The sequence below is a fragment of the Styela clava genome, chromosome 2 (genome assembly GCF_964204865.1).
Source record: "Styela clava chromosome 2, kaStyClav1.hap1.2, whole genome shotgun sequence".
Lineage (NCBI taxonomy): Eukaryota > Metazoa > Chordata > Ascidiacea > Stolidobranchia > Styelidae > Styela > Styela clava.
In genome coordinates this window covers 14,609,414-14,637,042 of record NC_135251.1, presented here as the reverse complement: position 1 = coordinate 14,637,042, position 27,629 = coordinate 14,609,414, and the positions used below count along the sequence as shown (strand labels likewise).

At 34.0% G+C, this 27,629-nt stretch overlaps 2 protein-coding genes across 3 annotated transcripts; both read right to left on the bottom strand.

The window, feature by feature from the left end:
* Positions 1 to 8: 8 nt before the first annotated feature.
* LOC120336926 (protein MMS22-like) lies at positions 9 to 21,535 on the bottom strand. Of its 2 annotated transcripts, none has more exons than XM_039404722.2 (24): positions 21,405 to 21,535; positions 21,041 to 21,104; positions 20,790 to 20,904; positions 20,382 to 20,503; positions 19,608 to 19,784; positions 18,888 to 19,001; positions 18,310 to 18,440; positions 17,247 to 17,379; positions 16,415 to 16,659; positions 15,581 to 15,739; positions 14,617 to 14,869; positions 13,880 to 14,078; positions 13,338 to 13,540; positions 12,303 to 12,396; positions 11,528 to 11,648; positions 10,882 to 10,988; positions 10,070 to 10,243; positions 8,315 to 8,575; positions 4,731 to 4,845; positions 3,720 to 3,896; positions 2,717 to 2,839; positions 1,588 to 1,676; positions 1,026 to 1,173; positions 9 to 660 (listed from the first exon to the last, which is right to left on the bottom strand). In XM_039404722.2, exons 1-24 carry the CDS (start codon positions 21,489 to 21,491, stop codon positions 499 to 501), a joined length of 3,573 nt encoding a protein of 1,190 aa, XP_039260656.2. In that variant the 5' UTR covers positions 21,492 to 21,535; the 3' UTR covers positions 9 to 498. The 2 variants fall into 2 exon arrangements, with proteins under 2 accessions (XP_039260656.2, XP_077975967.1); XM_078119841.1 differs by having other exon boundaries at positions 21,049 to 21,104; positions 21,405 to 21,486.
* On the bottom strand, positions 21,532 to 27,146 carry LOC120336925 (structural maintenance of chromosomes protein 4-like). Its single transcript, XM_039404721.2, has one exon. It carries the CDS (start codon positions 27,107 to 27,109, stop codon positions 23,279 to 23,281), a length of 3,831 nt encoding a protein of 1,276 aa, XP_039260655.2. The 5' UTR covers positions 27,110 to 27,146; the 3' UTR covers positions 21,532 to 23,278.
* Between the last annotated feature and the right edge of the window lie 483 nt (positions 27,147 to 27,629).

The window sequence follows — 27,629 nt, the reverse complement described above, 5'->3', positions numbered from 1 at the left end:
ACTGGGGAATTGACAGAATGTATACCACAGCCTCTCATCCAATTGAGAGGGAAAGTGGAAATTCCTCAAGCCTGAAAAACTATAGGGCTTCAAATGCTGTTGCATGCATGCGTGGAACAGTTCAGCAAGTGACGGGAGTATATAAACAGAATAGTCAAGGTACAAGCATCAGGTGGGTCGTAATTTGCCTAGCCCTGGATTAGTTGTTGGAATCCAGCGAGTCAAACACCTAAGAATATTTTTTTTAATTCTTCAGCGCAACTATAACAAAGCAATCACATCCACATTTTATCTAGAAAATTCTTTTAACCAGTACTAGAGTAACTCGCAATTAGTCTTCAACAGAGAATTCGCGAAAATATGAATGAGTACAAAAAATCTGAGAAAGATCTTAAAATTCTGAGATTCCAGCTAAAAATAATTCACTTGGTTTACATTTAGAAAAACTACCATTTATTTCTAAGAATAAACTTTTGTAAACATAGCAGGACTAACACATCATTTATTGCACATGGATTCCATATGATTGACTTTGGACATAACTGCAGGTAGACTTCTCAAAGTGAATTTTGCTTGTTTGATTAACTGCGATATCTCTGCAATCTCCTCGGGAACAAAACTATTCGCCGATAAGGACCAAGAATGCAGAATTTCGATTACCTGAAAAAATTATAAACCACTGTAAATAAATGTCTACCAGTCTAAATTTTGGTACACCAATAATTCATATTGATGAAGTGATCAATACACACTCCAGAAGTGTGTGTACCAATATGAAGGTGACTAATTTTATTCGCTTACTTCACATCAAGTTGTCTAAAGACGTTACTATGGGAACTTGTCTAACACAGACAGTCCTCAAACTCGTAATAGAACTAAAATTGGGATAAGAGCACTCATCACCCAGGGTGTAATAAATTAGGTGGGTCTATACTGATTCTGGTAAATCCAAATTATAGTAGGTCACTTGTGCAGAGCTTTGCTCGGAGCAAATATATATATATATATACAAATTAGGAACATACCATGGTGAGCTTTGTGTCTGAATTAGGACCAGTTTTACAACAATCTTTTAATGATCTTATTATTGAAGTGCGATGTTCTAGATTTGTCCTAATATCCGCAAGTACTTGTCGAAACGGATGAGAAGCAGAATTTGTGGCAGTGGGAAATCTAACAAAAAAATATACGAGGAAATTGAATCAAGGGAATAAAATGCAGTTCAGCAATTCAGATGAGAAAGTTAAAACAAAGAATTAAATTGACAATGTGAGGTCATAGACAATGGCTGCTATTTGTTGCATTTGATTCATAAAAATAACAAGCTAGTTTTTTTGTTTGTAAAGAGAAGTTCAGTATAACAAAAGTAACAAATCAATTGCTGTAGTTTCAAATAGTTTCGATTTTTAAATTAAATATAAAATATTGGAAAAACATTTCTATCTAACGTCTATAGAGAAAACTTTTTCGCTTTGCTCCGCTATCAGTTGCAAAATTATTCACTACTTTCTGTAGAGGATTTGAAACCTCTTTGAAACTTTTTTTGATTTTAACAATCACAATATCTTGAAAACCTAGACCAATTACCTTGTCAAGTATATGTTGAATATATCAGACATCACTCTCCTGACATAACTATCACGCTTGTAGTCCAGTGACATAAGACCTTTAATATACTGCAGAAAAATGAAAGTTTGTCAAATACAGTGAATTCAGACCAGACAAAATGAAACGAATATTTGACTTCATTCAAAATGAGCAAATATATACTTAAATAAAGTAATATTTAAGGAATTTGAAGTAATTCATCCTTTTAAGCATTTGATATCTGATGGTCGGACAATAAATGGACTAGTTTTTTTCCTGATAAGTCAACATAAATTTTATCCAAACTATTCCACATTCAAATAAACTTTCAATCAGTTTACAATGACTTCCACAGATTCCTCCGTTTACCATAACCCTCTCTAGAATGTATTCAATGTCAAATTTTATAAATTATTCAAAACAGTGAATTTTTGTGGTTTACAAAATTTTCATTCCCCCTAATTTTCTATAAAATACCTATTTTTGCCTATTTAAGGTAACTAAGGTGTTTCCAATGGTTATATTGTTTGCCATATTTAATACGAAAAACTAACACTGGAAGGTAAAAGAAATAAACATTTAGTCGAAAAAGTATGAACAAATCATAATTTAATTCAAATTAATATAGACAACATGAATGGCACCAACTAAGAGGGATTAGCTCGTTGCACTGAGGAAATTACTCTGCGGTCCTCTAGGGCAGGGGTGTGCGACCCGGGAAACAAGTTTTTAATTTAATTTAGTATGTGCGAGTTCGATTATCCCAATTCCTTTGTGTTGCAATGTCTATATCTGAGCTTGTGCAAAAAGAACAACGCATGTCACACGATCAATAACCAAAATTTTGTCTGCAACTACTAGATAGCTACTACTAGATGTTAAGTGAGGGTGCAGCCCGCGGTTTCATCCATTTATTTGTATCTGGCCCTCGCGTATCAAAGGTTGCACACCCCTGCTCTAGGGCATCCAGTTTGAGAACTATCCCTGATTTTGAGCTGGAATGCTTTTTTCGTGAGCAAGCAACTTAGTCAGTCTTACTTAGATAAAATCAGCAAAGATCATGCTCCTAATCTCCTATTGATTAATAGTCTTCAATACGAGTTAATTTCAATATAAATAAAAAACTCACCATATGCAATGTATGACCAATGACTCTCAACACGGTTAAATGAGCATTTTTATCTTGAGATGAATAAATCCATAGTGGAAGAATCAAAGTATCAATGATTTGAATTATGATTCCCGATTTACCCTGAAATATGAGTTCAAAACTAAAATTGATCTGTGAACTTGATTTCAGTTAAAATTATAATATTTTATACGACCTAACATTGGTTGCAAACGGAACATACTGCTCAGAGATCAGCTTCAAGCTTTAGCTTTTTGGAGATTGTAAATTTATTTCAAAATTGTTTTTATTTCTTTTCAAAGTATTTGACATTTTCCAATATGCGGAAATGCATTGACTTGTACAAAATTGCAATAAATACCAAGGATGTCCAATTCGAATTTAATATTCAAAAATCGTGACCTTCGAATATCGTTTTCAGTATTAATAGGAATATTGAATGTCACGCATTTCAATGCTATTTGATTTATTTATGTCTGCTTCATTATGATAATATTATTAAAGCTCTATTCCCATGTTCTTGGATTTTTGAAATGTAAATAAAATATATGCTTTGTGGAATTTTAGACTGTATTCGGAATTCCAGATCATTTTTTTAAAATGTATTTGGAATAGTCAAGTATTTGGTAAAAACACCTATGATCAGAAATAGAGTTATCTATGCACAGAGTAAATTACGAATGACGCAGTATTGGATGAGAATACAATTGACAATGAAAAGTAATATATGGGATCAGGGACTAAATTACAACTTCAGTAAACAAAGAGATCCAGATCTCATGAAAAACGCAAGGTTATCTTTCGAATGAAAGATTTCTTTAATCCTATTCTAAGGTATGAACATTATGATATTCCTCATTGAATCGATATTTTGCTAATACTTTGATAACTGCTTCGAATTCAAATTAGGATTTTAAAAGTGCTGCACACAACTCAAAAAAGCAAGTATAACAGTCATATTTCAGTGAAACCTATTTTGTAAAACTGAAAATCGCATACTCACGGAGGCATACAATAACCTAGAACAGTGCTGAACTATTTGACCGCAAGTTTTATAGATATTCAATGTGGTTTCCCTGTCGGTGGTCGTCGAAGATTTAGAAAAAGAACGTATTACATCAGATAGAGGTGTAAACCATACAGTAGCCTGCTCTCTTCTTTCCTTACGTTCAATGAACGTCTAGAAAAATGACTAGAAAAGTTGAACCTATTTACAACTCGATATCGAGGTGGAAGTGTTGACTGTAAAATTGGCCGTATCTAAAGTTCATATTAAATATATAATTTCATTGGTGGATATGTCACTTGGCAATGGGTTGCTTAGCGGTTACTTCATTCAACTTTCCACACCGTGCAAAATAGAAAACTAATCAAACATCACTAAACTAATCTGATTAACCAAATTCATTTTCCATCATTGCTCTCGAACAAGACCAATAAGAGAACATAAAATATGCCATATTCAAATGTAAAGTTTAGAATGTATTTGAAATAGTAAATCATTTAAATTGAGCCATCATTGGCTATATGTCCAATTTGATCATTGAAATAGCGATTGTATGTGAGAATATACAGTGGTTACAGTCTATAAATGTGATGAATAGCATTTTCCTAATCAGCAATAATATTCCATGCTATTTGATTGTTGAATGCATTTCCCGTCTTTCAATAATAAGTCTGATTAAACCCTTGTTACATTATGAAAGCGATCATCATTATTTACTGATGCAAACTGGTGGCCTAATGGTTAAAGAATTAGACTTGACTATGATGGAATCGCAGGTTAAAATCTTGGGATCATATCTCATGCCCACCACCTCACACAAGACGAGTAAGAAAATTGAGTAGACATTGTAAAACTGGGATGATTCCGCCATTCCGGTCCTTCCAAACTATAGTAGATCTCGACCTATCCGTGGTTGCTTATGAAGTGTTTTGTTCAGAGTGAAAGTGGTATAAATACATCGTGTAAAAATGAGCCAAAAGAACTTTATGAATATAAAAATAAGCTTACCTTAGAGGCATCATATCTTGATCCTAGAGCGCAGAGAAAGTCGTTAAAACACGGATTGATTGATGATGTTGAATTGTTGAAAATTTCCTTAATAACATCAATATTCAACAAAGACCTGTTCACAGAAAAAGAATCAAAAACAGTCGCATAACTAGTTAGGTAATAAACTATTAACCTAAGTCCAGTTTTGGGGAGATATGTAGCGACTCAAACTCAAGAAACTGACATACAATTTTAAAGAGTCTTGGAGAAATTAAGAACAACCCAATCTCTTTCTACGGGATAGCAAGTATATTTGTAAGCTTCCGTTAGAAAGAGATATCGTGGAAAGAGATTATGCTATTCTTAATATTCTTTTTAATACTATCTCGTTCAAGCATCCATGTGGCAACTGACGCGTACGGATACAAGTAGGACGTAAACAAGAAAAAATTACTTGCAGTTCAGTACAAAATACCATCTCTCTGTATTGACATGAAAAAATCGAAATCACTTGTTCATTCGTTAATTGCAAAATTACCTACTACCAAGTAAATGTTGTCAATACATGAATCCTAGTTCAATTTTCCAAAAAATATTAGTTTAATGCAAGATGGATAACAACAACAAGACTGGGGAGTGACGCTGAGCAGTTAAAACGTTTGACTTAACTGTGCCTTCATCGCAAGTAAAATATCTCATACCCAACACTTCACCATGAAGTTAATATATTGGGCGAAATGCATGAATAAACATTATATAAAAGAAATCTATTTTCTAATTTCAAATGAGAAATTTTTGAAGAGTCATATTACCTAGCATTATCTTTCCTAACCCAATGTGAAGCTCATTAAACTGGAGTTTCTGACCCACAGTGGGCCGCGAAAGCCTCAATGGGGGTTGCGGTGAAATCAATTTTTACACGCAAAAGGGCTAAAACAGGGCTACTCAACTGGCAAATCACGGTCCGAATCTGGACCTTTCGAACATTAAATTTGGACCGTGGCTACTTCTTGACTTTGAATGCACATTTATTTTTATTCCACAATCAATACATTTTTCGCTAAACCACTTAAGGAAAAAACTTTCATAGCAGTTGCTATGGCAATATAGGCGTTCTCAGAGCATCGACTCACTTGTTTACTCCCTAGCACAGTGTTTCCCAACCCGAGTCCACGGAGCGTTTGAATGAGATCGCAACGAGCCAGAAATTTACTGCAGCGGGTCGCAAACATTTTTGCGAAACTGAACTATCAGCCAGGTTAAGATTTACGTTAGAATTTACATAACAAATAAAAAGCAAGTTTATTCACATAACATTAATCGAGTACTTATAACTGGTTGCTGAGTAGGACTGGGCATATATTCGAATATTCAACTATTAGAATAGCAATTTACTATTTGAAAATTTGGAAACAGGTGACGCCACAGGTCACTTGCGCGTCGCTTAATCAAACTTAAGGATTTCCGACAAAAACACAAGAGTCTGCACACGCTTCGATATATACCTAAGTGGTGTTTCTCGCGAGTTCAAACAACGAGGAATAATTTTTTTTCTGGTAGATGTCAATGGTGGAAATCCTAATTTTCTAAATTGGAAAGCGGCAATACAAAATACTAAAAATAAAACAGAGAACACCATAAGTTTTGTTTTATGATGGTTCGCGACCGATTAAAAATGCTTTTTTTGACATTGCAAATCGCAAAATTTACGGGTGCTACTGTAGTATACGTACCAGGGCATTTACCCTTAGGATTCTTTGCTTTACTGCCTCCACATTGGTACATACAGTACTGGAGCGCCGTAAGTGTTGTACGAACAGCTCAGATTTGTCGCATTCACAAAAATACGAATCAAAATAAAATACGAGAATATCGGTCAGAGACTGAAGACTTATCGATCGAAAGTTAGGGGATCCCCTAAAACAGCGCGCTTACTCAATAGTTAATTGCTAATCACTAATTAATTGCATCACTAATTAATTAATAACTCACTAATTATATGCCATAATTCGCCCAAAATCAATAGGCTTCTGGTCCAAGATAAGATGAATGAACATGCAAAATCTGGAGCAGATTCAATCTCGCAACCTATCAACATACTTACCAATCCTGAGATCGATAAGTAATGATCACAATTAAATTATTTTAAAGAAAGGCGATGAATATGTATTTTTGATTTACTAATATATGTACTTTAAATATATTTTCAATAAGTACTAAATCAAGTTTGTACTTTCGGGAAATTTATAGCAGGTAGTAAGATTTTTCTAACGGTGATTACAAATTCGCAAGATCGCAAAAAATATGTACCAAAACTAATATAATCGGGCAATATATTCTCACATTATTATGTTCGCAGATTGCCGTGGCATTTTAAAAGAAGGAATGCTTTCTTCCTGTTGTAAGTCGACGCAACCGCGAGTTACCATGAACACAATTAAATCAAAATAGAAAGACATTTTAAATTGTTGTCGTTGTCACGAATTGAATATTGTGCGACAGAGAAGGCCATTATACGCTATAAAAGTCGACTTTTTTTTAACGAACGCGTAATTGCGGCGAATTTCCAATTTTGAAATTCGTTAAAATTCTGTTGTGTTTGGTTTTATCGTAAATATATAGTACTACGTTTTATTGCTTCTTCGCACAGAGTACGGTTGCAATAAACGCAACCGCGAGTTACCATGAACACAATTAAATCAAAATAGAAAGACATTTTAAATTGTTGTCGTTGTCACGAATTGAATATTGTGCGACAGAGAAGGCCATTATACGCTATAAAAGTCGACTTTTTTTTAACGAACGCGTAATTGCGTAATTTTATTGCTTCTTCGCACAGAGTACGGTTGCAATAAACGCACCTTGAGTCCGCAAAGGTATTCGCTGGCGAGAAAATAGTCCGCGACCAAAAAAGGTTGGGGAACGCTGCCCTAGCAGCTAGCATTAGATAATCAGCAAGATGTCAATGGTGGCGTAACAATCGAACTTTTAATTAACGATTACTTGGATACATTTCCGATCAAATAACCCAATTTGCAAAATAGTATACTCTCACTTTTCAGCTCCGAGATTGAAATAATTGGCAAAAACGGAGAAAAGTGATTTCTCAAGACTAACAATTTCCAGATAAGTTTGCTATTGAACACGTCGAATAATGAATCGTTTTGCTAAAATTCTTGTGGACGCTGTGGTTTTGTGGAAAATCATTCTTCGCAACTAATATATTCCAAAGATTTAGTCTTATATATAATTCAAGTCATTGTGATATATATTTTTACAGGTGCAATGAGGAAGAATATTTCACATCTTTTCAGTAAAGTAGGCTATCGTCATACTGAAGCTCGACATGGGCATTGCTTTTGAATTTTGTGAAACGATGCATTCAAAATTTTGTTTGCATAGTTAAAATATATTTTTTGAAATGATCAGACCTCGGTAATTCTTGAATTTTGTGTACGCCTCTTTGGGGAGAATAGTTGAGTCGCCCTGGTATAGTGCACTCAAGCTTCTAAAAAGTAATGTTTAATAATGGGATACATAGACAAAAAATCACAACACTAGCTTGTGATCCTTACTGCAACAAGCCCAGTCAAAGAACTTACGTTACTAGATGAGTCTGGTCCGTTTCATTGGAATGTGAAATAACACATTTCAGACATCCTTGTATAACTGACGATCTACAAGAGTCCGATTCGACTGATTTATTATTAAGAAACAGAACCATCTCTTCATTTTCTTGAGATAATATTCCAACGAGAAATAAAAATCTTGTCCTTAGTTTGACTTCAGATGAACAACTAAAATCTTCCACAACATTTGGAAGTGAGGCTGATATCGGTGGCAAATCCACTGCTGTGTTTTTTCTGTTGATTGAATTAAGAATTTATAAGTACGCTGCCAACTTTCCACACCACAGTAACAACACAGTAATTACCTGGAAAAGTGATTGTGAGAAACCATATTTCAATGGTACAAAGGAACACACAAACTTTTCTGATCACTAGATTGGATAAGACGGTTTGGATTATGATTTTGTTTTACAGCCGTTTTATGGAGCTTCTTAAAAAAGATATTATACATGCTCGTGTAGATTTATAACCATTTGGGCATAGATATTATTAGTGTTGTACCGGGGTCAAAGGTTATCGCAACTTATCGGTATGTGTTACTGCTGTGTTTAATAAATATCCTTAAATAAATCTATAAATTCAGATGCGTTTATATATTAACATTTTTGAGCAACTCCCAGTGTGTCTAAAAACAGGTTTATACCTCAATGTCACCTATTGTCTCATGTCACCGAAAGTTCGGAAAAGTTCGCAGTGGAAAAATATGCTTGCATGAGGTCTTAAAACCGTTTCATTGCACCAATCCATGACACCATTTAATTATAAAAGAAAGAGACTATAGAAGAAAGATAAAGTAACAAGACCACACAAATCCTTATAGAATGCTGTAATAATAATGTACTTAAAAACATTTAGCAACAACTCGGAAAACCAAAATAGTGGGAATATACAGAAAAGATCCATTCAAAGAAGTCATGGCTGTGAAAACAAATTTCACAAAATCAAACTAGGCTATTTAGATATGCAAATATACCATCAGAGATATGGCAACAAAAAAAATTTGCGGCCAACTCAGAATCATTCAAAAATAGCTCCGCTCCTGGATATCAAAAATTTCAAGTAATGTATATCCTGATCGCACTGAAAATTCGGCTTATATGCGCATAACTCTGATCGCACTCAAACAAAATGTGGGATGATGATAAAGTCATATATACATTGAAAGACTTGAAAGATCTTTTTGGGGAGTTTGACAATGATAGTAACTGAGAATGAATTTGAAAGATTTTAGGACACTTCTTACCGTTATTAATAAAAGTGAAACATAACAATAATGGTTATCATTTTCATTAATTCTCTTCTGCAACCATTTGCTGTGATTGGGGCCGTATGATGCGTTACGATTTGAGGGGCAGTTTTTATGCGAGATCGAATTCTATGCAAGGATATACGGGTGTCAGACACCAGATTAGGCGACTTCCAACCAAACCAGATTTTTACCACAAAAACTTAGTAGGCAAACTTTCATAAGTTTTACTGAAAAGAATGCTTTGTCAACCTGATGCCGTCCTAATTTCCATCGTAAATTTTGGCTTCAATTATCACTATTAGAACTATAAAATTCCAAATTTATAGAATTCCAAATTTCCTCTTCGACTATTCCAGCTTAGACTCCAATACAAATAAAAATATTGCCAAATATGGCCCCACAGTTGTGACTCCTGTGGGTGTATACACTCAAAATTGTTTGTTACCGCCATATAACAGATTTATGTAAATACAACTTACATTTGCAATAATAAGAGACATAAATCTGTTACAACATTAACTATTTCTTCTGAATATGTTATTTCGACTCTAGATTTCTCCTTTATCCATGGAATCGATTGATTGACGATGTTTTGTAACAGCAAAACACAACCTGTTATTGATTCTTTTCTCTCACAATGCTTGAGATGTGATCTGGAATATCAAAAATATCAGTTATTTTCTTATATCAAGAATATTTACACGTTTTGCTGCGAGCAAGGCTCTTTACAACCGAACCAATCACTGATATTTACTGATATGCAAAATGCTAAGCTACTATTTTGGAAAGACATTGCTTACCCCAGCGGATCCCAAAGGGGAAACAATAGAATTACGCAGTACTTGCACTAATTTTGCGCGCTGCAGTTCATTTATCTGCTGTGCCGAGTTTAGCGAACACAAGTTAAATTTTCGGTATTTCAATCAGGCAGAGAAGAAGAGTTGACCTTTTGCCTTTATTACTTAGTCATACAAGTTAACGAACTTTGTAATATCGAATACCAGTAGCAATTTTTTTTCTTGTGAGTGCGGCGCGAGTTTTTTCCCGGATAAGTTCTCACCGCAAGAACAGAAAGTTTGGGAACCGCTAACCTACCCAACACTTATACATCTTAGTAATTAAATGCTGAAAATGTGAATCCTTGAAAAACAACAAAAAAATGTAAATTATTTTTTACACGGACTTAGGCTACTTTGGCATAAGCCCTGATTATGCTGTAGCCTTCTATCTTAGTTATCTTATAGGTATGGAAATTCCGTATAGTAGAATAAACCAATGTCAGTATACTCACGAAAAAGTCGTTATGCAAGCAGAAATGTTCTCGAGGACAATGATGGATTCACTCGATCGTGTTTTACTGAGAGCAATTCCAAATCCACTCGCTGGTACAAGAAGATGCTGAGAAGAAAATAAACATTTTAAACATACATTATGATATAAAATGGGTAACCACAAACTTATGACGGGAAAATCAAGCCTGAATAAAATTTACATAAAAGAGCTTAAGCCAATCTTACCAAAGAAAATGTAATGCAGATTCTAGTGGTTCCAGCTCCTACCAATCTGATAATTTTTTCACATTTACACTTTTCTAATACTTCATGAAAATATTGAAATCTATCATCTTTAGCCTATAATTTTTTTCCCCAAAATCCAATTTCTAATATTAATCCAAAAGTTTCAAGTTTAATTTGTATAATTAAAATCCTTAAGTCATTTCCACAAACTGCATTTGGGATGATGTTTCATGGTAGCGTTCATACCGAAAATTCAATGGTTGTGTCTAGCTTAGCTCTGAAGTATAAAAATAAAACTCTGAAAATGAATCCACAGTTTAGAATTTAGATATACTGTAGCTCCAGAGATGGAGTCGAAGCCATTGTTATTTCAAACAAGCTGACCAGCCCTACCTACTACATAATTTAAATACATCATACTTGACCAAGATGAAATGAACTTGAGCTTCGACAAATTTCTGACAAATTTTGCAAATAGAATGAGATGATTCTCCACAATGAATTACGTGCATCCATATTTTGATCACTGCTTGAAAATAATCTACAAAAAAACAAAGAATGATTTGCAATTAGCATATGACATTTGACTTTAGCCAGCGAGATAATAAATAATAAAATGATTCTTCATTGATATATCATAGTTAAGGCATATTTCAAAGTCACAAAAAAATTCAATCAAGGGATGTCCAAATCGAAACAATTTTAAATTAATTAATTTCCAATATTTCAAAATTTTGATTTTATGAATAATATAGAATATTCGCATTTAATAAATCATCACTTTTGAAAAATTGAAGTATGACTAAAAAAGCCTTTTTAAACCCGTAAATATGGAGCCACAATCAAATCACTGTTACTCTTAAATTCCCTACATTTACAAATTATTTGTTCCATCCTACATCGACTTTCAATATGCATGTTGTTATATAGATTATTAAATATTAAATTAAATATAGATTATTCAATTTTGGTCATTCCTGGCGCTTGATGCTAAGGTAATGCCAAGTTAATTCGGACCGATTCCGAATTTCTATAAATCTCAAAAAATGATAATATAGCAGTGCAATTTTTGAATCCGCGTTTTAACTAAATTCTTTCGACAAACCAATTTGACTCCATATAAAATCTTTTAAATTTGACAATTTGTCACATATTTTTCAAATGCTGGTTTAATATTACTGAATGATAATCATACTTGAATACAAATGACATCATTTTCCCACATTTAGTTGATATTGCAGACATATCTATTGAAAATCTCACAGCAAGGTGGACACATGAAAATAAACCTGTAAATTAGAACAACTTGTTTAATGACAATATCTAACATTTAAATAGGATAAGATTTTGTACACTAGGCAACAACAACAAAAGAGTATGGCAATTTGTCAACTGAAATTGTCTCTTTTTAAAAAAAATAATGGTGACTTTGCAGTCTCTGGAAAAATTCCAAAAGTGCCTTGCAGTTTTCACAAAAAAAGGGTGCTTATAAGTGAACATTGCTCCCTACAGTGTTTTATTTAATCTGTGATCTCTACACAGAGCAACCAGGGTTAAGATAAAAATGCAGGACTGAGATGTCAATGCCTGAAATCAAGCTTACCGTAATAGATGAAGCTGGAGCCACCAGAAATTTTATTGGCTCCAGTTCCTAACCATCTAATTATTCATTCACATTTCAGGAGTTTCCCAACAAAAATGTGAATGTTGAAATTTAATTTAAAAAAAAATCAGAGAAATAAATGCTTTTTAATAATAAGTTTGGTATGATGTCACTAAATATTTCAATAAGAAGCTAGAAATATATGTTTCAGAACAGTTTTTTTTTTTCAAGTTTCGTCCTATGTTGAAGTCCTCAATTTAAAATATTCTAATACTTTATGAAATAATATAATTTATCTTTTTCAGCTAATAGCAAAAGCTTCAGCTAAAAATTTGAAACCCTTATATTTGAAGCCCACTGTTACAAAAATGATTTTAGGTTGTATCATGGTGATGGTGCAAAAAAAATGTCTACGGAGCCGAAGCTCAACCAAAACTCCAATTCCAGAGCCTTATTTGAATATACTGTTGCTATGGGGCTGAAGCCATTGTGCTTTCTAACCAACCCTCCAGCCCTGGATGTGAGTGCATTCGTAATGTCCAGCCACATAAGTTAATGAACCACCAGGCCAACAACAAATGACATGAGAACATTGCCTATAAGAAAGTACATTTCCAATAGCTTTACCTGTTAACATGACTTTTTGTTTTCTATAGTCAGTTTTTCCCAGATATGCACTATTTAAAAACTCCAATAATTTCTTCACTGCGTTTATTCTTTCAGTGTCATTCTCACTTGATAGCAAAATCAATATAAAGATTTTATACAATCTTGACATTCCGGTATCGTTCAGATTTTTCATGTCATTCAACTGGATTTTGGAATAAAATCTGGAATGAAAAGAGCAACTATTCATTGTTATTAAGCAAAGTATCAAATCATCTCTTTCCATAATTGAAGATTCTATTTTTTTACAGTTATACCTTGCTTTGAATCTGATAAAGCTTGACAATAATCTACCGGTAACGAAATCTGGCAAATGTACTTTGTATTTCAGATAAAGAAATAAGTTATCCTATTTCTCACACATACTAGCTTGTTAAAGTATCCAAATAAGCCGCATACGGTTCCGAAGTAGAAAGTAAGAAATGACTCCAGTATCCTGTATTAATAAAAACATGCAATGCTCTGATTCCACAGGCATTACAACAACACAATGTTAGCCTTACCTGTCCTTCAATGCACCCCAACATCCAATGCTCAATAGTTCACCAAATATTGATAAAAATCGATTGAAAGAATCTTCATAAATATGTTGTGATTCATTAGCAAGATACTGTTTTTCATATTTCAAATAATTTTCACATTTAGTTATCCATACAAGTGGAGAAAGTGATTTATCTTCTTTCATAGTATACTTGTTAATTCCTGTGATTTGAAAAAGATAAAACAGAGATAAGATAAAGGAATATTGTTATGAATATTATCAGATAATTGGATATCGCTTGTTCGAACTGATAAATAGGAACACCCAAAAGATTCAGATTAAGATTTAAACTATTTTTAAACGATACACTCAACTCGCACTCTGGTTTCGGTTTCATTATTTGTTCATAAATATGTATTACAATTTACAATGATGCTAAATCAACTAAACAATATCAGTATTACTACACAGGAATACAAAGTAAAATTCCTTCCCTCAAATAAATGATTTCCCTCCAGGAATAATTCTTAATTTAGAAAACTATGGCCAAGAGGTATTGATGTTGTTGGTGCTATATTGTAGATTAAATACTTGAGGCTCAAATCTCCTATCTTACCCCCCCCCCCCCCTTCCTTACCCAGGGTGAGAAGATTAGGAAGGCAATGTTGAACCCCATTTATTTACAATTCTTCTTAATGCTTGAACAGAAATTTCTTCAAATTTGATAGTGTAAAAACACCTTAAATTTTCACCATTTACCTGATTTATCACTTTGTTTCACAGAGTTAAGTTTTTTGCTAAAATGAGCCCAAATTAAATGAAAATGAGCAAGTTCGGGTGACGTAACATTGCCTGAAAATGTATCAGAAGTTTTTCTCCAAAACGATGATATAGCTTGATAGCATATTAAATGAGCAGCAACTAATTTTGAATCACCATCACAACTTGTTAAAGAAAGTCTGATCAACCGACTGAGGATTGGCAAATATGAGGTTGAAGTCACAGAATGCACCTGGAACAAAAATACAAGTTACTTCTACTTTTCAGATATTTCAAGGTTCCCAACCATCTTTTTTATATGGCTCGTTCATTAGCTGTTAGCTCTGGACCCTGGACAAGGTGCCACTGCAAAGTAAATAGCTGATATTGGTTGGACGAATAGAACTCTTTCTGATTCACTCTTGGTGAGGTGGAGCACATGGGCTTTGAACAAAAGACTTTAACTCACGATCACGATGACATCTTACGGTAAGTAAATTTCTTAACCAATGGCCATCTCACACTTATTGTTTCTACTATTTATGGAATAGTTTTGTAGCTAGACACCCACAAACGTTAACTATTAGTTTTTCAGCTTATAAGCATAAAAGAACAGTGCTAAAAAGCTAAATTCTCAACACTACCTTGCTCTGTGAGGAGATTTCTGTGAAAACAGATATCCTAGTGGTTAAAGCATACTACTCAACTATAATGGGATCGTAGATTAAAATATCTAGTTCAAGAACCATGCTCACCACTTCATCCATGGTGTGATTAATTGGGTGGGCGATACCAAATCGAAAAACTAACAATACTTTCGAAATAAAGTAGATCATTGCCTTGTACAGATCCTTGTTTAGAGCAAAAGTTGTATAAAAATATACGATAATGAATCGACTCGCAAGTCAGCAATAAAAGTACCATTACAGTAACTTAATAGCAAAACATATAAGTGAATCAATACCTGGTAATTGCCTGTGGAATCAAATGAAAACAAATGTGCGGCATGCCACGTATACCACCAACAGAATGATAAAGAATCTTGTATATGATCAAACCAAGGTAAGGATGGTCCTTTTATATGTTGAGAATCCTGCTGCTTGAGTCTTTTACTTTGAGAAACCTAAATTAAATTCAGAATGTAACCGAATAAAAGTAATTCTATTGTCACACCAAAGACGGGCCAGCCTCAGGCCAATGCAACCCGTATGCAACCATGAGCCCCACACTTCCATTGGCCCAAATCTGGGTGTAAATTATTAAATTTGCTCATTATAAATTAGAATTATGTAGGCCTACTGTATAGATCTGCATGTCTATTCTGTACATGCAAGACTCATAAGTAATTACTTTAATCATAATTTTGAATTCGGCTCCCCACAATCAGTTAATGAATAATTCTGTCAGTCTACTTTACATCAAGTTGTGTAAATGGACTAAAACCTATTGGCAAGGGGGGATATTCACTTGGCTAACACAGACAGTCCCCGAACTCGTAATAGAACTTAAATAAGGAAAATCGGAATAAAATTATGGCCTAACCCAGTACACATACCACGGGAGTAACCATCAAACCGCTAAATGTAAGTGACTGTTTGTACAGAACCTCATTCAGAATAAAAATGTTACACATTCCGACTCCCGAGTACAAATCTCATGCCCACCACCTAACTCATGATGCAATAATTTTGGTAAAAAATTCCGAACTGGAAAAATTCCAGTCTTCACAAAAATAGTAGCTCCTGGTTGCAGCAAGGTGTGAAAATGAATGCAGTTTAAAAAAAAATAACTACAAAACCTGTATAATTGAGAAAAGCAATTCAGAAATCGTCTTCCAAACTGAAGGAGCAATTGCTTTTAATGGAAAATTCACACAACCAGCATCAAGTACATTGGACTGTGTATCCATTGAATCAAGATTATCTGTTGATTTTTGCGTTTGCAATTTTGATATAGTGTAGATACATAGAACAAGAAGTTGTTGAAGACACAAACATGGAAACGGAGTATTGTTGAACAAACTTGATTGAATAAACTGCCCTCCTGCATAATAAAAACCAGTATAATGAACTGTTGGAATGCAAGCATTTGGGCAATTAAAAAAGGGGGTTTAGAACAAAAATACATGGAGACGTGATAAATGGTGACCGTACATTTGAACCCATGTGTATATCTGCGGGTTCAATCTATATGCGGGTGCTAAAAACCCATGGGTTAGGGTTAGCATGGGTTCAAATATCCGTGAAACAACAAAAAATTACCATAGGTGCAATAGTATGTAGGTGTAATTGTCGTGGGTTCAAATGTAATGGAACCGTGATAAATATGCACTTGAAAATGTGCAAAAATTAGTGTTTTTTTCCATTTTTTGAGAGATACTGCTGAAATCGAAACAGAAAACACACATTGCACAAAAAGAGCAAAGTGAAATAAAAAATTGCATTTCAGGATGAAGGTAGAAGAAATAAACCAGTTGTTATTGTGCAGTATCATAACTTAGAAGTTAACATTAATAAATCATAATGGACAATTGGAGGTTTGCATATTTCATTGAATAGAAGTTACTGTGATGTTTTAATTTACTAACATAGGTAAACATAATATACAGGTTACAAATTACATTAGCTTACTATTATTTTTAAAATTGGCCGATAATTTGTGATATTTTTCCATTGCAAATCCTACTGTCTGAGTGATGATTTTTCTTATAATCTTACGATGAAAATCCTGAGCATCAATCTCGATGCCGTTGTTGTAAAAGATCTGTGATGTGGAAAACAACAATTGCAACTGATTTCTTAAAATTATTAGTCTAGAATTTAACCATATCAAATACATAGGAATAACATAACATCTTCCAAGAAATGTTGCGTATTTTGTGCATTGCTAGTATCCAACTGTAAATTCTCTTCTGTCTGATCTCGATGGTCACAATGATAAAGATTACATAAAAACTCATTTGACAAATTACTGGAACATCATCCCAAAACGACCATCAATTTCGTGGTTCCTACTTATTGCTGTTATTCCTACTTATCTTTTTAATAATATCCCGTTCAAGTATTCTTGGGGCAACGGACACAAAAGGATCTTAAATAGGGAGTAGACTGAGCGAGAAAGGGCCTACAGTTGAATACACAATACCATGACACCCTTCTTAGTTGATGATCTAGAACAGTGTTTCCCAACCTATGGGTCGGGACCCAGTGCAAATATTCTTGGGTCACTTGTTTTTCAACAAAAATTTATTTATTATATTATTTGGTATGGTATTGTTGCTCAATGGTAATTGTACATGTGGAAAATATCAAATTGTAAAAACTTGGCAGCATTCATTTTGCTAGGTAAATCCATGCCTTCGTTTCAAAAACTCGGTGTCGGCAAACAAGGGCTGCATTCTCACTTCTAATTTCTGTTTTATATTAGTCATTAAGTTTGCGGGCATAAAAGTAATGCATGCTGTTTAGTGTTTAGTATTTGAGATTTTACATTATTTATTTTAAAAAATATTCTGATCGCTCAAAAAAAAGGTTGGGAAACGCTGATCTAGAACGATAGTTTTCAATCTTTTTGATGGAGCAAAACTGCAACGAAACATGGAAACCGTGTGCAATAGTTCGATTGTCTTTTATTGTCTGAATTGTATAAACGTTGAATAAATATAAAAATCCGTTCCATGGCGAAATTGTTTACCTTGATTGAATCCAAATTTCTGGTAACAGATGAAAATTTTGAAATAAGTGGAAGGAGTTTAAGAAATGTAGAGTTGATGTCCACGTACACATGAAGCAATTCTCTGAGTGGTGTGCTTTTGATTCTTCCATCTCAATAGAAGAATGAAGATAAGTCTAGGAAGCAGTATCATGAGCAGCGAATTTATATAAATGTCATCAAAAAAGTTTGATTTACATTTTCAGCACATGCTTTTCATTATCTTGAGTATATACAGGTTGTGTAGCATTATATTGTTTCCATCAAGAATGGCCAAATCCTAAGTAGTCAATAGTTTTTTAAAATGAAAACAAGAGAGAATCAAAACAAGGTACTTCAATTTAACAATTTTCAGATATTGAATAGGTGTTACTGGAGAATTTAATTGCTCGAATAATTTTTTGAATAAATCTATTTTAAATTATTCTTAAAATCAAGAACTCAAAATATTCAATATAATGAATTTCAAAACGACTTAAATAATCAATCTCCTCTGAAGATCTATATTTGTTACATATAAAATAGTTTACATAACTACTGTACATTGTACAATTCCTTACCATATTCAGAAACTTCTATATCTTCCTCTGATATTCCTTTCAAACAATTTTGCAATGAATTCTGTATCTGATTATTCAACATCACTAACATATTCACTATCTGAATGATAGAATCTGAAATAAAAAGCAAATTAACAAATTGTTGCACAATACGACAAAATTTCACGACAGCTCACAGCTGATTTTTTTTCAACTGTATTCAAATCAGAAAAAGTATCTTTATTATCCAGCGAGTCCATTGAAATAATTTCTAGTACAAAGTTTTTCAAATTGAACGTTCAGCTCCCTTTCAGGATCACAAGCAATGACTTTCATCAGTTACCCTTCACGCTGATTACATTGATTCAATGTAAATTGGCTGCTATTTGTTCAATTTTTCGACTGTAACGCATATATGTTTTTGCTACCATTTGTTGGCTTTTATTATTAAACGTGGTACCGGTGCATCAAGTAACTGATGGAAATTCAATAAAAGCGAAAATTGGATATTTTCAGAAAAGACCAAGGGGCCACAAGTGTTGAGAGTCCTTTGAGAGAGGGCCACAAATAAAGAAAGTTTGAGAACCACTGTCCTAGTGAATAAATCATGATTTGAACGATCTCCTAATATTTTCATCATAAGATGTATTGTGAAGGAGACAAAATAAATGTTAATTAATGACTGATACAGCATACAATAATTCAAAAAAGGAAGCAAATGTATAACACTGGATGGCTCACCAATATTTCCTTCATCTTCGGTATTGCACAGTTGAACAAATTCACAGACAAAAGCAAGTGTTTCATTGATTAATTTTCTGTATTTTTTTGCCACATTGACATAATGAATATTGTTCATGTTCGTCATTTTCATCCAAATTTTAACACAGTCATCAAGATCCTGAAGATACATCATGGCTGGAAAAGAAAATAAGCAAGTTATGACTCGAAAGTTTAACCTATTGTATAGAGAACATAACTTTTGTGCAAAGTGGCCTGGATTACTGAAACTTTGGGTATAATTCTTTGAATATAAGGCTATAACACCTTTTCCAGAAAGTTAGGTTAACAGACAACCACAACCACATAGTCAACCACATGGATAATATAAGAATTCTAAATACATAAAAGAATAAGCACAAGGCAATCCTGATTATTAATTAAAATATATTTGAATCAATGCGGTCTAAAATTATTTCATGCAAGTTCAATTTGTAGTAAAATATATTTTTATACAAATAAAAGTGTAAAGATATTGTCACATATATTAGGTATATTAAAGAAATTAAGTGACATAGAAACACCAAAAGATAAGACATAGTGAAGCAGGTCTGGGGAACCGGAACTGTGGCGTTTTGTTGAAGCTGGAACTTGGCATAATAGATCAAGGTGGAGCTACTAGATATTTTAGTGGTTCCAGCTCTTAACCATTTATCATTATTATTTTTTCAGCTCGTAGTTTTTTTTTTAATTTCAACTGATTTACAAGAAAAAAAAATTAAAATAGAAATGTACCTTGATAAAATAGGTCAGAGCATTCATCAGCATCATTCAAACAACTTAAACACTTATTTTCGTTCATTATATTTCGTCTGTAATCTTCACAATTATGAGTTGAATCTGTAATATCAGCAAATCTGGAACGAAATAAGAAAAAGGCTTATTACCCGTAATTTACTAGTAAATTTAAGCAAAACAAGATGCCAATGACAATTCAATTTCATGGGCATATCTCTCTGCATATGTCTTCATAAAACACTGACACTTTTGCAGTAAACTATTTTACAAGATGTCTCACAAGTTTGCTCCGAACAAGGCACCTACCCAACCACCCACTGAATAGTAGGGAGCTACAATAAGATATGAAACAATAAAACCATACTATCATAATACACATTCAATACTCTACTACAAATGACTTACGGTACTACGTTCCAATATGTATGTGCATTTCCAACATATGTTTCCTCAAAGCTGCTGTCAATTCCATACAAAGCTCTGTGAATGGTACGCTTGCATGCAACAGGTCCAGGGTATTCTACAATGAAAAATTAAACACACAAGAAAAATTAAATTACACTTTTTTCATGAAAAACAGCAGAGAAGCAAGTCGCATACATAATCAAAAATTGTACGTTGATTAATTTATAGGTATACCACATTCCAATCCATACCTACGCACTTGATATCGATTTTTCTCAAATTTTCGTCACTGTGCTGAACACTCCTATGCTTTGCCTGAAAAACAATAATTTAATTATAAAAATTTTAAAATAAAATTCGCTTCATCCATTTTCATTTACTGATAGTTTGAAATCGATTAGTTGGTTTATTACGGTAGTTACGAATGGAAGACATTTTTTCTCGACAATAGCAACGGCAAGAATGTAGCAAAACAATCCACAGGAATGAAGTATAAATCATGTCCCACAAGTTCATTGTTGAAATCCTATTTCCTATTTTATATTCGTATTTACTATTCAAATTTATATAAGTTGATTCCAATATTAATTAATAAACAATAGTAGTTAGTCTTACCCCAAGTATAGGTGAAGAATCAACAAAAGGTTCACTGTTCAATATTCCAGGAGAGAGCGGTGGAGTCAGAGATCCTTCAAAATCCATCTTTTTAGAACTTTTACAAATTACTTGACATAGATTAAAGCTAAGTCAAATTATATACATTTTAACAATACAAATGAACAAAGCAATCCACAACAGTAGAAATATCAATGCAAATAGAGCAGACATTTTTCTCAGAAATGGTTGGTTGGAGAAAAAAAGAAAATGAAGCACAATATAGAATGGTGAAATAAAAAATGCAGAATATTCCGTATATACAGGGTGTTCATGGAGTCCCCTTACAATTTCAAATTTTGTTATGAAATCAGTTCTCAGAATATACTAACCAGAATTGTTTTATTATAATAGTGTTTGACTAAATGAACGCCCCAGATTATGCATCACAATAACCTAAGCAACCTGTTTATATACATTCCAAACTTTGTTATAATATGGCAAACCTTTACTCATTCACTCTACTATATCTGTTTGATAATGATAATGTAGAAATACCAAACTTACAAATATGAAAATAGATGTTGATTATAAATTATCAATATACAGAGCGACCCCAAAAAACAGAACCCATAAATTTCTTCATTATTCCTACGAAAATTTATTAAACACTCCATTCTCTTGTGTTTTTGTACGAATGTACGCAAAAATCTCAGTAATCTATTATGGGTGCTCCAGAACAATGGTTCCGCACCGTTTATGACTCGTGGCCCCCTGTCCGGGGGTGTTCAACACCCATAGCCCCCCTGTTCCTCATTCCAAAAATACGAGCACCCTTTCATACAGCACCGCAATTTACTTTGTTAAAGCCAAAGGCAGCGTAATTGTCATTGTCTCAGAAATTCAAATTATTTATTTGTATCTACAGTAGAATGTTAGTATCTACATAGAATTCGCAGAGCTCAATGGTATTTATAGTGTTATTTTGATTGGTAGATTCCAAATTCCATTCAAACAATTTATATACAAGAAAGTGAAAACACCCTGTGAAATAAACTTATCAGGCTATGAAGTTAGGAAGATCAATGCTGCGCCTAGTATTGTGGCCCCTTGGGGGACCACAGGCCCCCGGTTGGGACCCACTTAAGAATTCCAAATTACCTAGGTTCTGTTTTTTTATCATCTTGTATCAAAACAAAAACAACTCCAGTTAAAAAAATCTGTTTTCACTATTTATCTTTCATAGGAAGTATTTCCTTGGCAGTGCATTAATTAAGTTGGAAAAATGACAAGTGGAATTCCATGATGAGAATTTTTGTATTGTTAAGATCAATCAATCGAACAAATAACAAAGTTCCAACAAAATCAATGACAAACAGTAGGAAAAATCTGGGCAGTGAAATATAGAAAAGATGGCAACTGGAAATATATACAAAACTAAACTTTATTTACAAATCAAAAGTAAACTTTCGAGCATTCTAGACAGGTACAAACGAAAGAAAGCATACATAATGATTTTTTAAAATGAACTAATGAAGAAATTTTACCAGTTCAAAAATTTACTAAAACACATTGAATTTTATTATATTCAATCATAGCATTATTTTCAACCTGTTATAGACATCCTAAAAGACAAAATTCGGAAAACAACACACTATTTTACAATTACAATTGTAATTTGGTAGACTAATTGAGAATCAAAAAACAGTAATCACACAAAAGACTCATGGCCATGAGTATAACTACAAAATATAAAATTGAGAGACTCAGTAATTGAATCAGTATTTATCAAAATAGGAACTACTGTACATCATTTAAATATCAACTGAACAACATGAAATAGAATGAATTCTAGAGTGTAAAACGATTCAAAATCATGTTAAAATGTAAGAAAATTATGAAGCAGACATTTGTGTACGTTGAGCAACTTTCGCAGCGATCAAAGCAGGTTCGATCGTCACACTTTTTGTGCAGTTATCCGTCTTGTAAATTCCAACGAGACGATCGGCAAGTTCGAACATATTGTTTCGTAAACTGATAATGATAAATTGAGCATTCTTTGTGCGTTCCTTGATGTAAAATGCAATGATTGACACATTTTTAAAATCCAACGCAGCATCAATCTCATCCATAACATACAAAGGTGTTGGTCGATAATGGTGAAGAGCAAAAACAAGAGCAAGAGAGCTGAGTGTTTTTTCTCCACCAGAAAGATTACAGATATTTTTCCATGATTTTTTGGGGGGTCTAACGCTGAAAACAATCCCTTCTGAAAACGGATCCAAGGAGTCAACAAATTCCAATTCCGCGTCACCGCCGAGTGTAATCATCTGATACATTTCTTTCAATTTATTAGTAATCACAGAGAAACCGGTTGAGAACTCATTTAAACGTCGCTTACGTAGTTCATCATGAACACCTCTGTATTTATTTCGCTTTTCAGTAATCTCATCTAAATCCGCAACTCGTTGAAGGTAGACCTGTTCTTTTTTCTTAAATTCTTCGATCGCATGCATGTTTGGTTGCATATTGTTTAATTGAGCTTCTTGCATTGTAATCGAAGACTTTACAGTTTCTTCGTCAAAATTTTCTAACTCTTCTTCTGATAATGTAGGAAGTTCAGGTGGGGTTTCACCATCAATTGCAGTTAGTTTCAAGCTTTTAAGTCTGTCATGCCATTTTCTCAGAAGATCGTTCCTTTTTTCAATTTCCACGTTCATATCTTCGAGAGCATGAATTGATTCTCTATTACCTTCCTTCGTCTTGTTCTCACGTTCTTCAATTTCTTGAAGCGCCATTTGACATTCTTGTAATTGAACTCTCACTTCTTGTTTTTCTTTTTGAACTTCTTCGGTTTCTTTTAAAAGTTCTGAAGCTTCTTCTTCGAGTTGCGTCCATTGTTCTTCTAATTTTTTCAAATTTTCTTCATTTTCTGTGATCTCCAATTCTAGTGCTTCAATCGATTTTTCGCTTTTCTGAATGTTACGTTCAGCTGTATTAATACCAACTTTTAGTTTTGTGATTTTCTTTTTAGAAGCATTCATTTCACTGATGATTTTATCAAGAGCCTCTTGTGCTGGTTTCAGTTTCCTGCTGTTAATTTCATCAATTTGTTCATGGTAACTGTTTTTTTCTGCTTCAACTTTTTTAGATTTTGCTACAGCAGAATTGTATTCTTTCGTAACTTTATTCAACTTGTTTTTCATCTCTTCCTGTTTATTTGGATCGGGTTTCGTTTTCTTAACTTCTTTTTCACACGATGGTTTTTGTTGTTCCAACTGTTTAAGTTGAAGATTTAATCCAGAAGCCTCTTGTTCGAGCTCCTCCGTTCTACACTTTGAATTACGCAATTTTCTTTGGAGTTGTTCAACTGCTTCTTCAGCAAGTGCAATCTCACCCCTAAGAGAGCGTAATTTTGTCTCCATTGCTTCAGCTTCACTTTGCATTTTTCGCAGTTGCTCGAGTGGAACAGCTTCTTGTGCAACGCACTTTGATCCCATACGACCTTTCACTACTCTGTTACCGCCACCAGTCATAGTACCGGAAGTATCAATGATCTCTCCTTTTATAGTGACTACTCTCCATCTGCGATCTTTACCATAGGCTACCTTGGTGGCTTCAGAAAGATCGCTAGCAACTAAGGTATCACGTAAGGCGTGGTAAAATGCAACTTTAAACTTTTCGTCACTAACACGTATCAAATCGACCAAGCGAGGAAGTGCAGACCTTGGTTTGTTTTGAACTTGTGACCTATGGCGATCCATTTTATCCAATGCAATGAAGGTTGCTTGACCAACATTATTCACCTTGAGGGCTTGAACACATTTCTGTGCAGTCTCAATATTATCAACGAGAATATTTTCTAGTGCGGGACAACAAGATGATATTGCAACATCATATTTTTCATCAATAGCTCCCAAATTTCCAAGTCTTCCATATATCCCAGGCAATTTTCCCGAGGTTTTTAGCTGCATCAAAAAATCTGTTACTTTCCCTTGAGATTTGGCAGATTTTGAAGAATGCTCTGCATCTGCAAGATGTCCTCTGGCAGCTTGTAGTTTGGTTGACAAATCTTGTTCCTGGGTTTTAAGATTTTGTAAATGTTTTGTCTTCTCTTTTAATTTTGTGTCAAGCTCAGGTAGAGAATGATTGAGATTCTCTCTTTCTTCTCTGCTGCTTTCCAACATCCTAGTTACTTCCTGAATTCTTGAAGTGACCTTTTCAAGAGCAACTACGGCATTTTCATGGTTGCTTGTATAAATTTCAAGTTCTGCTGCCGCCATATCTTTTACCTGTTTTGTATCATTTACAACTTTCATCAATTCCATGAGGGGTTTCTCCTTTTCTTCAATCTTCATCTGAAGATCAGATGTTTCATCTTTCAAACTTCTCGTGACTTCAGTAAGATTTTCATCTGCTTCTTTTTTCCTTACTGCAAAACCCTCGAGTGCTTTTGTCAATGTTTCTAAATCCCGTTCATGAGCGCTTGGCACTTCTTGGAGTTCCTTGAATTTGCGTTTTTCTTTTTCAACTTTTTTGGCTAAATCTTTTGCCTTTGCTTTTGCGTGTTTGCGATCTTCAAAGACTTTGATGTTAGTCTGTTCTAATTCACCCATTTTATCTTTTTTTTGCTGACACAACGACTCTTGCTTTTCCAACATCTTTGAAATCTTTTTGACTGTTTTCACTTTCTCTCTTCTTTCCTCTGTAATCATCTTGAGCGCTTCTTCCATTCCAGTCATTTTTTCTTTCAGAGCATCTCGCTGTACAGCATATTCTTTCTCTTCTCTGCTAATATTACTAATATAATTTTGAACAAGTCTGTTCTGCAATTCAGCCATTCTATTCTGTGCTTTTAAGAAGTCAAGTGCTTCATCTCTCAAAGGTTCGAGCTCATCTTTCTCTTTTTCGACATGTTTGACTCTTGCGAGTCTTTCGCCGCGTTCTTCACTCAACTCTTCTACCAATTTTGCCAGTTTTTCAATTGCCTCCTTGAACCGAGAAGAACCAATGATATCTTCTAAAAATTCCAGCATTCCTTCATCATGTGCTGTTTGTGCTTTTGGTTTCATCATGGCAATTTGTTCAACTTCTCCTTGCAGAATTAAAAACCTATTGTGATCCAGATCAATTCCACTTGAACGAAGGAATTTGGCTACTTCCTTAAAATGAACTCTTTTTCCATCAATGCAATAGTAAGATGAATTATCCGAAGAAGCAGTACGAGAGACACAAAACTGACTGTTGGGCACAACTTCAAATTCATCTTCACTTGTATCAATAATTGATTGAAAATGAACTTCAACAGTACAACTTGTTGCATTTTTATGATTTTCACTGTTGTGGATCATCACTGATACTTTTTTTGACCTCAATTTGTTGGAACGATACCCAAAAACGAAAAGCATAGAATCAATAACATTGGACTTCCCACTTCCGTTTGGTCCAACAATTCCAGAAAAGCTTTTGTGAAATGGTCCAAGTACTTGAACTCCAGCATATGATTTAAAATTATGATTCACAATATGAGTTATCATAAGCCGTGGTTCGCCTGCAGCACCGACACCAACAGCCAATGGTTTAGGTGGGATTGTAATTCCCTCTGGAAGATCAAGTTCCGCTACTTCTTCACTTCTTTCATCATCTAACTCCATTGGTGGCTCTGTGTCAGGATCAGGAGTATCCATCTTATTATCTTCAGTATTTTCCGTGGCAGTTTTAGTCATTTTAATATACTTTATTTAAAAAGACCAGAAAATAATACCACAATATTAGTATCAAATATAAATACGAAGCAGTGCGATGGCCTAGCGATTGAGGCATCAACTTTAACTGTGTTGGTATTACAGATTAAACATATCAGGTCCTAATCCCATGTCACCCACCTCACCCAGTTCGGAATACATTCAGACATTGGGATAACAATGCCGAAGCAGAAAGATTCAGGTGCTTCCATACATGCAAAAATACGCACTCGTAGCAAGTTTGAGGACTTGGTTCAATAAAACAAACACCCTATTTGTCTCCAAAATGAGGAGTGTCTGCCATGACAACCCAGACTGTCTCGTAAAAAGGAGGTATAAATTGGCAAACTAGTACTGCGCAATAACCTAAAAAAGAAGTGCAATCTAAAAACATCACGATTGGATTTCTTGAAAAAAATCATCCGATTTATCAAATGAAAAGAAAATTTTACCATAGCATTCAGAGAGTTTTCAGATGAAAACGCCATGTTGGTCACATGAC

Bases quoted from the DNA above. Each gene is read 5' to 3' on its own strand.
- LOC120336926 (XM_039404722.2), bottom strand. From the start codon at position 21,491: ATGGATTTTGAAGGATCTCTGACTCCACCGCTCTCTCCTGGAATATTG. The intron at 18,441-18,887 runs GTAAGGAATTGT...TCTTCTATTGAG, and splicing joins TATAGAAGTTTCTGAATATG to ATGGAAGAATCAAAAGCACA. The intron at 12,397-13,337 runs GTAAAGCTATTG...TCTAATTTACAG, and splicing joins ACAAAAAGTCATGTTAACAG to GTTTATTTTCATGTGTCCAC.
- LOC120336925 (XM_039404721.2), bottom strand. From the start codon at position 27,109: ATGACTAAAACTGCCACGGAAAATACTGAAGATAATAAGATGGATACT.